The 12,215-nt window shown below is 49.2% G+C and overlaps 1 protein-coding gene across 4 annotated transcripts in view; it reads left to right on the top strand.

Annotated features, from left to right (window-relative positions):
• The first annotated feature begins 305 nt into the window (after positions 1-305).
• The window catches only part of LOC132828722 (gastrula zinc finger protein XlCGF49.1-like), a 44,372-nt gene continuing 32,462 nt past the window's right edge, over positions 306-12,215 (top strand). For 3 of the 4 annotated variants that reach the window (XM_060845833.1, XM_060845834.1, XM_060845831.1), the window contains exons 1-2: positions 306-363; positions 3,564-5,785. In XM_060845833.1, the coding sequence (XP_060701816.1) occupies positions 3,851-4,693 (843 nt within the window). In that variant the 5' untranslated portion in view covers positions 306-363; positions 3,564-3,850 and the 3' untranslated portion in view covers positions 4,694-5,785. Of the gene's footprint in view, positions 364-2,448; positions 2,475-3,563; positions 5,786-12,215 lie in introns of those variants that run through there. The other variant, XM_060845832.1, reaches the window with a different exon arrangement.

The following is a 12,215-nucleotide window of genomic DNA, read 5'->3' as shown; positions in this document are numbered from 1 at the left end:
AAATTCACCCCATAGGCTTATGTGTGTGGGAAGGTGGGATATACTGTGTGCAAGTATGACCTTGTATAGACCCTGCCTGTGGGAAGGCGTGCGCATGACTGTTTTGAGTGGCTGGTGGAGGTCTGGGAGCGCGCACGCCTCAGGTCACAATGGGAGGGGGGACCCCCTGATTGACAGCCGCTGCGGACCAATAGAAAGAGCGGTGGCGGCCCGCCCTCCGACCAATCAGAGCCAGAGCCGGGGCGGGTCCCACGCGACGGGGCCCACCGGCACCCCGATGCGTCGCGCAGGCGCAGTTGCCGGTGGTGACCGTTGCTGGGGCCGCCCGTGGGGAAGCCGTCGGAGGTTGTGGGGCGATGAAAGGTGAGGCATAATCACGACCTGCAAGTGGACGGGGCAGTTTCCTGAAGGCCGGGAGGTGCTTCCGATCGGAATGGCAGGATCGCGGTCCCGGTCTGCGGCCGACCAGGACAAGGCCGCGGATCCGAAGCCGGGCAGTGCCTGGTGGTGGTCGTAGTGATGACCGCCATCTTAATTAGGGGCAAAGTCTGGCAGGGCGCATGCGTAGCATCGTCCCCCTGGCCTGGAGAGGATGGGGTGATGGCCGCCATTTTAATTGGGGGCAAGGTCGAGCAGGGCGCATGAGCATTGCATTCTCTCCCCCCCTCCACTCCCCCAATGAATATCAGCTTCTTTCCAGTTTCTATCCTAGATTTGCAGCCTTGCATTTCATAATTTGCTGTTTGGAGGATATTGAATGGGAATGATTTTGCAAGCAGCAAACAAAATGGTTGCCAGTCTGGGGCAGTGAAATGAAGATGGTTCACAGTTTGGGATTTGGGAGGAGAGAGAGAGAGAGAGAGAACCACTGCAATTCCAATCTGATTCATTGATTTGATTTGTTTTTAGGGATACAGCATGTAAAACTGGACTTGTGTTGCTGGTTAAAGCACAGCAGGCCAGGCAGCATCTCAGGAATAGAGAATTCGACGTTTCGAGCATAAGCCCTTCATCAGGAATAAGAGAGTCGAATTCTCTATTCCTGAGATGCTGCCTAACCTGCTGTGCTTTAACCAGCAACACATTTGCAGCTGTGATCTCCAGCATCTGCAGACCTCATTTTTTACTCGAAGATTTTAACCTACTGCGAATCCTCTTACAAGGATGCCTTCCTTGAAGAAGCTCTCTTCCTCCCTCTACAAGGATTTCAGTGAGTCCCTCTCTCACTGCACCCCCCAGGTCATCTCCTCTGCACAGAAACTCTTCAGCCACGTTCTCAAACAGACTCGTTCCTAACCTGCAATCCTCTTCCTGACCTCTCCGCCCCCACCCCACTCCGGCCTATCACCCTCACCTTGACCTCCTTCCACCTATCACATCTCCATCGCCCCTCCCCCAAGTCCCTCCTCCCTACCTTTTATCTTAGCCTGCTTGGCAAACTCTCCTCATTCCTGATGAAGGGCTTATGCTCGAAACGTCGAATTTCCTATTCCTTAGATGCTGCCTTACCTGCTGTGCTTTAACCAGCAACACATTTGCAGCTGTGATCTCCAGCATCTGCAGACCTCACTTTTTACTGTAAAACTGGACTTGTCCCCTTTTCCTACGCTTGGCCCATACCCCTGGAAACCTTTCGTACCCATGTACCTGTTCAAATGTCATTTGAATGTTGCAGTTATAGCCATCCCTGCAACTTCCTCTGGCAGCTCACTTCATATACACACCAGCTCCTTGTGAAAATGCTGCCCCTCGGGTCCGTTTTACACCTTACCGCTCTCTTTTGCCCTCCAGTTTTGGACACCCCCAAAACCCTGGGGAAAATACTTCGGCTGTTCATCTTACCTGTGCCCTTTGTGGTTTTAAAAACATCTATAAGGTCATCTCCTCAACTGTATGCAAAAGTGAGGACTGCAGATGCTGGAAACCAGGGGTTAGATCAGAGTGGTGCTGGAAAAGCACAGCAGGTCAGGCAGCATCCGAGGAGCAGAAAAATTGCCATGTCGGGCAAAAGCCCTTCATCAGGAATCGGGGCAGGGAGCCTCCAGGGTGAAGAGATAAATGCCGGGTTGGGGGTGGTGGTGGGCTGGGGAGAAGGTAGCAAAGAGTACAATAGATTAATGTGGGTGGGGATGGGGGTGATAGGTCAGAGGGGAGGGTGGGGGAAAGTAGCAAAGAGTACAATAGGTGAATGGGGTTGGGGATGGAGGTGATAGGTCAGAGGGGAGGGTGGAGTGGATAGATGGGAAGGGAGATGGGCAGGTAGGTCAGGTCATGGGGACGGTGCTGATCTGGAAGGTTGGAACTGGGGTAAGGTGGAGGGAGGGGAACTGAGGAAACTGGTGAAGTCCATATTGATGCCCTGGGGTTGAAGTGTTCCGAGGTGGAAAATGAGGCGTTCTTCAACTATCTATCCTCCAGGGAATGAAGCACCAACCTGTCCAGACTTTCCTTATGCCTCAGTCCTTCCACTTTTGGTAATATTCGAGTAAATTGTTTTTGCATAGTTTTCAGTTTAATAACATCCTTGCTATAGCAGGACACGCAGAATTGTGTGCATTAGTCCAAATGTGACCTCACCAATACCTTCCACAACTGTAACATCCCAATTACTGTACTCAGTGCTTTGACTGATGAAGGCAAGTGAGCCAAGTGTAGCCTTTCCCATCCTGTCTACCTTGTGATGCCACTTTTAAATAACTGTCCCTGTACTCCTAGGTCTCTCTGTTCGACAAGACTCGATTCTTAACTGTGTAAGTCCTTTGTTTGTCTTCCAAAATGCCACACGTTGCATTTATCTGAATTACACTCCCACCTGTCATGCCTTGGCCCTCGAGCTGAGTTAATCAAGATTCCTTGCCATCTTAAATAATCTTCTTCATAGTCCACTATATGATTTTGGTATCATCGGCAAACTTCCTAACCGCGTCTCCTATACTCTCACCCAAATCACTGAGATAAATGACGATGTGGATCCAGCATGGATTCTTGCGATATGCCATTGATCACAGGCTTCCAGTCTGTAAAACAAGCCTCTGCACACCACCCTCTGTGTTTTACCATCCAGCCAATTTGTATCTAATTGCCAACTTTCCCTGGATGCCGTGTGATTTAACCGAACTAACCAGGCTACCATGTGTTACCCTGGCGAAGGCCTTGCTGAAATCCTTGTAGACAGCGTTTGCCGCATTGCCCTCCTCTATCTTCTTGGTCACTTCTTCAAATAAAAATTCAGTCCCATTTATGAGACACGATTTCCCACTCACCGAGAATGCTGACTGTCCTTACTCAGTCCTTCAGAGATTCTCAATCTGCAGAGAGGGACTGGAGAACGGAAGCCATTGCAGAGGAGAGGCAGGGAGGTGAAACCCAGGAAAGAAGGAACGTGGTGGTAATGGATTTGGATTTCAGCCCATGGAGGAAGGAGAGTGTGTGGGTGCTGAGATTTACAGCTTTGCGCAAGAAGTGAAGGGACAGTCTTCCATAGAAACTAGAAGTGTGTGCTCTGAATTTCTGTCCTGTCCTGACAACGATGACATTTGTAAACATAGTATTTCCTTTTACAGGCTTTGAGAAGGGAAGGATTGCGAGATGCACGGCTGGGACCAACCAGCACGTCAGGATCTGAATACCATTGGCCTTTGAGTTTGGAGGGAGGAACGCTTGGCTGAAGGGAAGATTTAAAACCTCAGTGTGAGTGGAAAAGCACGAAAACATCTACACCCCCGCTGAGTGACACTGTTCCAACAAACAGACTGTGGAAAGGATTTTAAAACTGCTACACCCTGAAAATCATATTGCACTCTTGATAGTGGGGAGCGATCATATATGTGCAGCGTGTGAACAAAGCATCATGGTCAAACCGTTGACGTGTGGGGACTGTGGCAAACGATTCGATTACCCATCCCAGCTGGAGATTCATCGCCGCAGTCACACTGGGGAGAAACCGTTTGTCTGTTCAGTGTGTGGGAAGGAGTTCACCAAGACAACCTGCCTCATGTTACACCAGCGCATTCACACCGAGGAGAGGCCGTTCAGCTGCACTCACTGTGAGAAGAGGTTCATTTCTTCGTCTGACCTCAATCAGCACCAGCGGGTTCACACCGGGGAGCGGCCGTTCGTTTGCGCCCAGTGTGGGAAGGGGTTCACTAAGTCATCCAACCTGGTGACCCACCAACGGATTCACTCTGAGGAGAAGCCATTCCACTGCACCTACTGCGGGAAGCGGTTCAAGTACTTGCACAGCCTGGAAGAACACCAGCGGGTTCACACCGGGGAGAGGCCGTTCACGTGCTCGGTGTGCGGGAAGGGATTCACTCAGCCGTCCAGTCTGGTGAGGCACCAGCGGGTCCACACCGGGGAGAGGCCGTTCAGCTGCTCCCTGTGCGGGAAAAGCTTCAGGCAGACGTCCGCCCTCATCACGCACCAGCGGGTTCACACCGGGGAGAAACCGTTCCCCTGCGCCGTGTGCGGGAAGGCCTTCACGGTCTCGTCCACCCTCAAGGCACACCAGCAAACTCACTCCGCGGAGAAGCTCTTCGACTGCTGCCACTGTGCCAAGTCCTTCAGGTGCTCGTCCGCTCTGCTCGCGCACCAGCGGGTTCACACTGGAGAGAGGCCATTCATCTGCTCCGTGTGCGGGAAGGGATTCACTCGATCCTGCAGTCTGGTCACGCATGAGCGACTCCATAAATGACCAGGGGGATTGGACTCTGCTGTCATTTATGTTGGCAAGCACATCCGGGCTTATTTGTCTGACAACTTTTGTATGTGTTGTGAGAGCAATCGGGACAACCCATTGGAGTTGAATATTCTGAATACGTCACTGATATTTAAAGCAGTGCTTTCTCACCTTTGAGACAATTTGTGCTCCTTCACGTTAACTGAAGAATTCTCAATAGGAACAAATTTACAATAATATTGTGAACTTTTAGTTCAATCCTGAATGGATCTTCGGTGCAAAATCTACGATTCCGTGTCTGAAAGATGCCACTCATTAACATCTCCAGTGAGAAAGTGCTGATTAAACCTTGCTGACAATTCTGACTGACCTGTGCACTCTTCGGTTTCACAGTTATCGAAAAGAAATTCTGTGAAATGGACACCTCGCAGCCCTGATGAAGGGCTGATGCCCGAAACGTCGACTCTCCTGCTCCTCGGATGCCGCCTGACCTACTGTGCTTTTCCAGCGCCGCTCTCTCGACCCCAGAGTCTCGGCTCTGCAGCTTCCCATCAGTTTGAGTTGGGAAACGCCACCATTTGGGATTGAAAAGGCAGCTGACCATGCAGAAAGGCCCAAGCAAGGTGGGCTTGCAGCCGGATTGCTGAAGCAGAAAATGGCCCATCTCCTGTAACGCCCTCCTCCACCTCTGTTGCGAGATAGGATCCTTTTCGGAGAGCGTGCATGTCACAAAAATCATCCCGATATATTTTTGAAAAAAAACGATAGAGGAGATTGCAGCAAGGCATTTGTTCTTCAAAATTCCATTCCTCAGATTCATCTGCTCTTTTTGTGACCACGTGCGCTGTACTGTACGGCAGAATGAAGATTGGAATGAAACAGAGGTGTTTCTCAGCTCCCGCACTGTTTGTGTTTTTTATTCCCTTCTCCATTCTCCATCCCCTGAAGATATGAAAGGAGTCTATCCGAGACAACAAAGCTGACCGTCCGTCCAGACTGAAAACCAACTTAACAACATAGCACGCCTTTGTACAGAGAATTCCTCGACCCGGGAGATATTACAAACCCGGGTTTGTAGATGGGATTGATTCCGACGCACGGTGCACGGTGAGTTGTCAGAACGGTTGTCAAAGGCTCTCATGTCTGGTTGGGTTGGTTGCTGACTGAGTTGTGTTTGATTGGGTGGAAAATCAAGAGTGGGGTAAAGTGCTTCAGCGGCAGTGATGGGTCCAACGTGGTCCAGGCTACACCGGCTCATGGTGACCACCGTGAAACAATCACAGTACCATGTTAGAGAACTTTGGAGAATAATGGCGGCTCAGTGGTTGGCACTGCTGCCTCACAGCACCAGGGACCCAGGTTCGATTCCAGCCTCAGGCGACTGTCTGTGTGGAGTTTGCACGTTCTCTTCGTTCATGCCAACCAGATATCCTCACCTAATGGAGTTCCATTTGCCAGCACTTGGCCCATTATCCCTCCTAACCCTCTCTAGTCACGTGCCCATCCAGATGCCTTTTAAATGTTATTCTGCCAGTCTCCACCAATTCCTCTGGTCGCTCATTTCATACACGCACCACTGTCTGGCCGTTGTACGTCCCTTTTACATTTTTCCCCCTCTCACCTAAACAAATACCTTCTAGAACATTCCATCTCAGTACAAGCCCTTCGGCCCTCAATGTTGTGCTGACCTCTGGAACCAATCCGAAGCCCATCTATCCTACACTATTCCATTTTCATCCATATGTTTATCCGATGACCTTAGAGTTGGCAAGTCGACTCCTGTTGCAGGCAGCGCGTTCCACACCCCTACTACTCTGAGTAAAGAACCTACCTCTGGCCTGTATCTATCACCCCTCAATTTAAAAGAGGAAAAAGGTTCTCACTGTCCACCTTGTCTAACCCTCTGATTATCTTATATGTCTCAATTAAGTCACCTCTCAACCTTCCCTCAAACAAAAAGACCGTGTCTATTTAGAACATAGAACAATAAAACGCAAAACAGGCCCTTCGGCCCTCGATGTTGCACCGACCTGTGAACTAATCTAAGCCCATCCCTCTACACGATCTCGTCATCATCCACGTGCTTATCCAAGGACCGTTTAAATCTCCCTAATGTGGCTGAGTTAACTATATTGGCAGGTAGGGCATTCCACACCCTTACCACTCTCTGAGTAAAGATCCTGCCTCTGACATCTGTCTTAAATCTATCATCCCTCAATTTGTAGTTATGCCCCCTCGTACAAGCTGATGTCACCATTCAAGGAAAAAAAGGTTCTCACTGTCCACCCAATCTCATCCTCTGATCGCCTTGTATGTCTCTATTAAATGCCCTCTTTAGCCTTCTTTTTTCGAAAGAGAACAGATCCAAGTCCCTCAGCCTTTCCTCATAAGACCTTCCCTCTAGACCAGACAACATCCTGGTAAATCTCCTCTGCTTTTCCAATGCTTCCACATCCTTCCTGTAATGGGGCGACCAGAACTGTACACAATATTCCAAGTGTGGCCGCACCAGCGTTTTGTATAGTTGCAGCATGACATACTGCTCCGGAACTCGATCCCTCTGCCAATAAAACCTAAGACATCATAAGCCTTCTTAACAGCACTATCAACCTGGTGGCAACTTCCTGGGATCTACGTACATGGACAGCAAGATCCCTTTGCACATCCACACGACCAAGAATCTTTCCACCGACCCAGTACTCTGTATTCCTGTTATTCTTACCAAAGTGCATCACCTCACATTTATCTGCATTGGACTCCATTTGCCACCTTTCAGCCCAATTCTGCAGTTTATCCAAGCCCCCTGCAACCTGTAACATTCTTCCACACTGTCCACTACTCCACCAACTTTAGTGTCGTCTGCAAACTTACTAACCCATCCACCTATGCCTGCGTCTAAGTCATTTATAAAAATGACAAACAGCAGTGGTCCCAAAGCAGATCCTTGCGGCACACCACTAGTAACCGGACTCCAGGCTGGATATTTTCAATCAACCACCACTCGCTGCCTTCATTCGGAAGGCCAGTTTCTAATCCAAACTGCTAAATCCCCCTCAGTCCCATGCCTCCGCATTTTCTCCAAAAGCCTACCACGTGGAACCTTATCAAAGGCTTTACTGAAGTCCACGTATACCACGTCAACTGGCCGTACTCTCTCCATGCCCCTCATGATTTTATAACTCTTTATAAGATCACCCCTTAGCCTCCGACGTGCCAGGGATAACAGCCTGAGCCTATTCAGCTTCTCCCTACAGCTCTCCCTGTAGCTCCATCCCGAGCAACATCCTTGTAAATTGTCGTGAGAGAGGAAATGCAGTGGATGAATTGTCAGTAGGTATTTGATAAGGTGCTGGACAGCAAGCTCATTGATAAAATCTACCTCGTGATATTAAAAAGAGTGGGGGCAGTGTGGAGAGAAAGTTGTGGAAACCATGGAAAATGGAGAGCGGTGGTTTCTGAATGTTCTTCAAACCAGAAGAATGGAAACAGTGCTGTCAACAGGGTCAATGAAGGGTTCACTGCTCTTCCCAACATCGCGAAATAATCTAGGCAACAGGATCTGGACCAGATGGGCCAATGGGCTGAGAAGTGGCAGATGGAGTTTAATTCCAATAAATGCGAGGTGCTGCATTTTGGGAAAGCAAATCTTAGCAGGGCTTATACACTTAATGGTAAGGTCCTGGGGAGTGTTGCTGAACAAAGAGACCTTGGAGTGCAGGTTCGTAGCTCCTTGAAAGTGGAGTCACAGGTAGATAGGATAGTGAAGAAGGCGTTTGGTATGCTTTCCTTTATTGGTCAGATATTGAGTACAGGAGTTGGGAGGTCATGTTGCGGCTGCACAGGACATTGGTTAGGTGACTGTTGGAATATTGCGTGCAGTTCTGGTCTCCTTCCTATCGGAAAGATGTTGTGAAACTTGAAAGGGTTCAGAAAAGATTTACACGGATGTTGCCAGGGTTGGAGGATCTGAACTACAGGGAGAGGCTGAACAGGCTGGGGCTGTTTTCCCTGGAGTGTCGGAGGCTGAGGGGTGACCTTATAGAGGTTTACAAAATTATGCGGGGCACGGATAGGATAAATAGAGAAAGTATTTTCCCTGGGGTCGGGAGTCCAGAATTAGAGGGGAAAGATATAAAAGAAACATAAGGGACAACTTTTTCACACAGAGGGTGGTACATGTATGGAATGAGCTGCCAGAGGAAGTGGTGGAGGCTGGTACAATTACAACATTTAAGAGGCATTTGGATGGGTATATGAATAGGAAGGGTTTGGAGGGATCTGGGCCGGGTGCTGGCAGGTGGGACTAGATTGGGTTGGGATATCTGGTCAGCATGGAATGGGTTGGACCGAAGGGTCTGTTTCAGTGCTGTACATCTCTATGACTCTGTGGGTGATAGATTCCAAATCGCCAGGGAACGCCACCACAGGGCAAGTCAGGATCGCTGACAAAATGGTGTTTTGTTGACAAATAAGTCAAAAGCATTGTATTCCAGAGGTGAGGTGAGAGTGATTGCCCTTACTGGCTGTATCTAACCAAGTGGGGTACCATGGAGCCCAAGTAAAGCTGGAATTGGCAGGAACTGAGGAGAATTATCTGCTGGTCATACCTGGCACACACACAGATGGTTGTGGTTATTGAATTGAACTGATGGTCCCAAGTACCGAGGCACAGTGAAAAGCTTTGTCTTGCAAGCAATACTGGCAGATCACAGAGTGAAGTAGCATAGACAGTAAATAATAGGGAAACAGCAGCAAAAACAAAAACACAGGTACGGGCGAGTGTTAAAAGTTTGTGAGTCCAATCAGTATTCTAACAACAGTAAGGTAGAAACTGTTCCGAACCCGGTGTGTTCAGGTTTCTGTCCCTTCTCCCCGCTGGTAGAGACTGTAGAAAAACATTGCCAGGGTGGGATGGATCTTTGAGAATGCTGGTGACCTTTCCTTGACAGTGGGCCTGGGAGATGGATTCTATAGATGGGAGGTTGGCCTTTGTGATTGTCTGGGCTGCGTTCACCACTCTCTGTAACTGTCTCCGATGGTCCATTTGCCATACCAGGGAGTGATACATCCAGACAACGCTCTCAGACTCCTCAGCTGCAGAAATTCCTCAAGGGAGTGTCCTCAGCCGGACCATTTTCAGCGGCTTCATCAATGACCTTCCCTCTATCATAAAGTTAGAAAGGAGGGATATTCGCTGATGATTGGTGCTGAACATTGTGCATTCGCCTCTCCTCAGACACTGAAGCAGCCCATGTTCAACTGCAACAAGATCTGGACAATACCCCGGCTTACGCTGACCAATAACACTTGTACCATAGTCAGGCAATGACTGTCTCCAATAAGAGACATTTTATTCGCTACTCCTTAACACTCAAAGGTGTTACTGTCACGATCACCATCCTGGGGATACCTTTGACCAGAGAGTCACCTGGACTCGCTACATAAGCAGTGGCTGCAAGAGCAGGTCAGAGGCTAGGAATGCTAGAGTAACTAACTCGCCTCCTGATTCTCCAAAGCCATTCCGCATCTACAAGGCCCAAGTCAGGAATGTGTCGGAATACGCCTCGCTTGCCTGGATGGGTGCAGCTCCAACAACACTCGTGAAGCTTGGCATCATCCAGGACAAAGTAGCCTGCTTGGTAGTGCACCCACAAGCGTCCACTCCTGCCATCTACAAAATGCACTCCATCAAAGTTCCTCGGAATAGCAAACCCATGACCCCTTCCGTCGAAAAGGACAAAGGCAGCAGCTACATGGGAGCACACCAACTACAGGCCCCCCCCCCCTCCACTCACCGTCCCGATGTGGATACTGACCGCAGTTCCTTCAGCGTCACTGGGGCAAAATCCTGGACTTCCCTCTCTCGGGACATTATGGGTCAACCTCCGACACGTGAACTGCAGCGGTTCACAAAGGCAGCTCACCACCACCCCCTTCTCAAGGGCAAGGAGGAGGGGGGACAGGCAATAAATTCTGGCCAGCCGGCAATGCCTACCTCCTGGGAGTTCACAAAAGAGTTCATGGGCTGTGACCATTGAGTGAAGAGGGTGTGAGTGAATAGTCGTTCTGACACCGAGAAAAACTGACCCAGGAAATAGAGTCATAGAGATGTACAGCACGGAAACAGACCCTTCGGTCCAACCTGTCCATGCCAACCAGATATCCCAACCCAATCTGGTCCCACCTGCCAGCACCCGGCCTATATCCCTCCAAACCCTTCCTATTCATATACTCATCCACATGCCTCTTAAATGTTGCAATTGTACCAACCTCCACCACTTCCTCTGGCAGCTCATTCCATACTCGTGCCATCCTCTGTGAAACATTTGCCCCTTGGGTCTCTTTTATATCTTTCCCCTCCCACCCTAAACCTATGCCGTCTAGTTCTGGACTCCCCGGCCCCAGGGAAAAGACTTTGCCTATTTACCCTATCCATGCCCCTCATGATTTTGTAAATCCTTTGAACAGATCATCAACTCCTTTTGTGATCAGTTTTGACCGCTGCCATTCCTCCAACATGTCAATCATTCCACTGGACTCTGGATGACTGGAGGGGCTGTGGAAATTTAGTTCCACACCACAAGATGACAGTGCTGTTGTGTTTCATCTGTCTTAAGCTGACCATTATGCGCCCTTATTTTACGGGGCTTGGACTATCACAGCAAGGAAGTTGTATTCTAACTGCACAAGGTACTGGTGACACTATACCTGGAGTACTGAGAGAGGTTTTGATGGCCTTGTTTAGGAAGGTATTTTATTTCGTTGGGGAAAGTTCAGAGACGGTTCACCAGGATGATCCCTGGTCTGCAAGAATTGTCTAATGTCTCCACAATTTCCTAGAAGCATATAGGATTCTTAAGGGGCTTGACAGGGTATATGCTAAGAGGATGTTTCCCCTCTGGGGAGAGTCATGACCAGGGGGCATACACTCAGAATTAAGGTGTTCTGGGCAAAATCACCAGCCTCAGAGTCAGAGTCAGGGTTCAACGACAGCGTTTATTGTACAAGGAAATACCGGAGCTCCGGGGGGAGAGAGGGAGAGAGAGAGAGAGAGACACCAACAGCACAGTGGTCAGCTGCAAGTCTTCTCTCAACCCAGAGCACATGTCAAGACACTTTTATACATTTTGTGATAAAAGGTCAGTGATGAGGTTATTGTCTTTGCAACATGGTTTGTTTATGGTAAACATTGCAGAATCGTTAATCGTTTCGGTGCAGGCATTGTCAGTTCCAGCGCAGACATTGTCAGTTTCAATGTCTGTGTGGAAGTCCATTGCTGTCGTAATGGGCGCTAATCACTCTTCCTCTGAAGAAGGATGACTGCAGCCCTGGCTGTTATCACTCTGTATTGAGTCTGTATCAAGCTGTTAGCATTTCGATCAAAGGTGTCGGCCGGTCCCTGACACTTTGGCAGGCAGAGTACGCTACTCATGAATATCCTGTCCCTCATCCACCTTAAACTAATCAACTAGGTTGTGAGTGCATTGTACTGGCATTCTGGTGGCCTCAAGCAGTGTCTGTGTTTCCTCTGTTGACT

The sequence above is a fragment of the Hemiscyllium ocellatum genome, chromosome 27, assembly GCF_020745735.1.
Source record: "Hemiscyllium ocellatum isolate sHemOce1 chromosome 27, sHemOce1.pat.X.cur, whole genome shotgun sequence".
Lineage (NCBI taxonomy): Eukaryota > Metazoa > Chordata > Chondrichthyes > Orectolobiformes > Hemiscylliidae > Hemiscyllium > Hemiscyllium ocellatum.
Note: the sequence above shows the minus strand (reverse complement) of the source record. Positions and strands in the feature narration are given on the sequence as shown.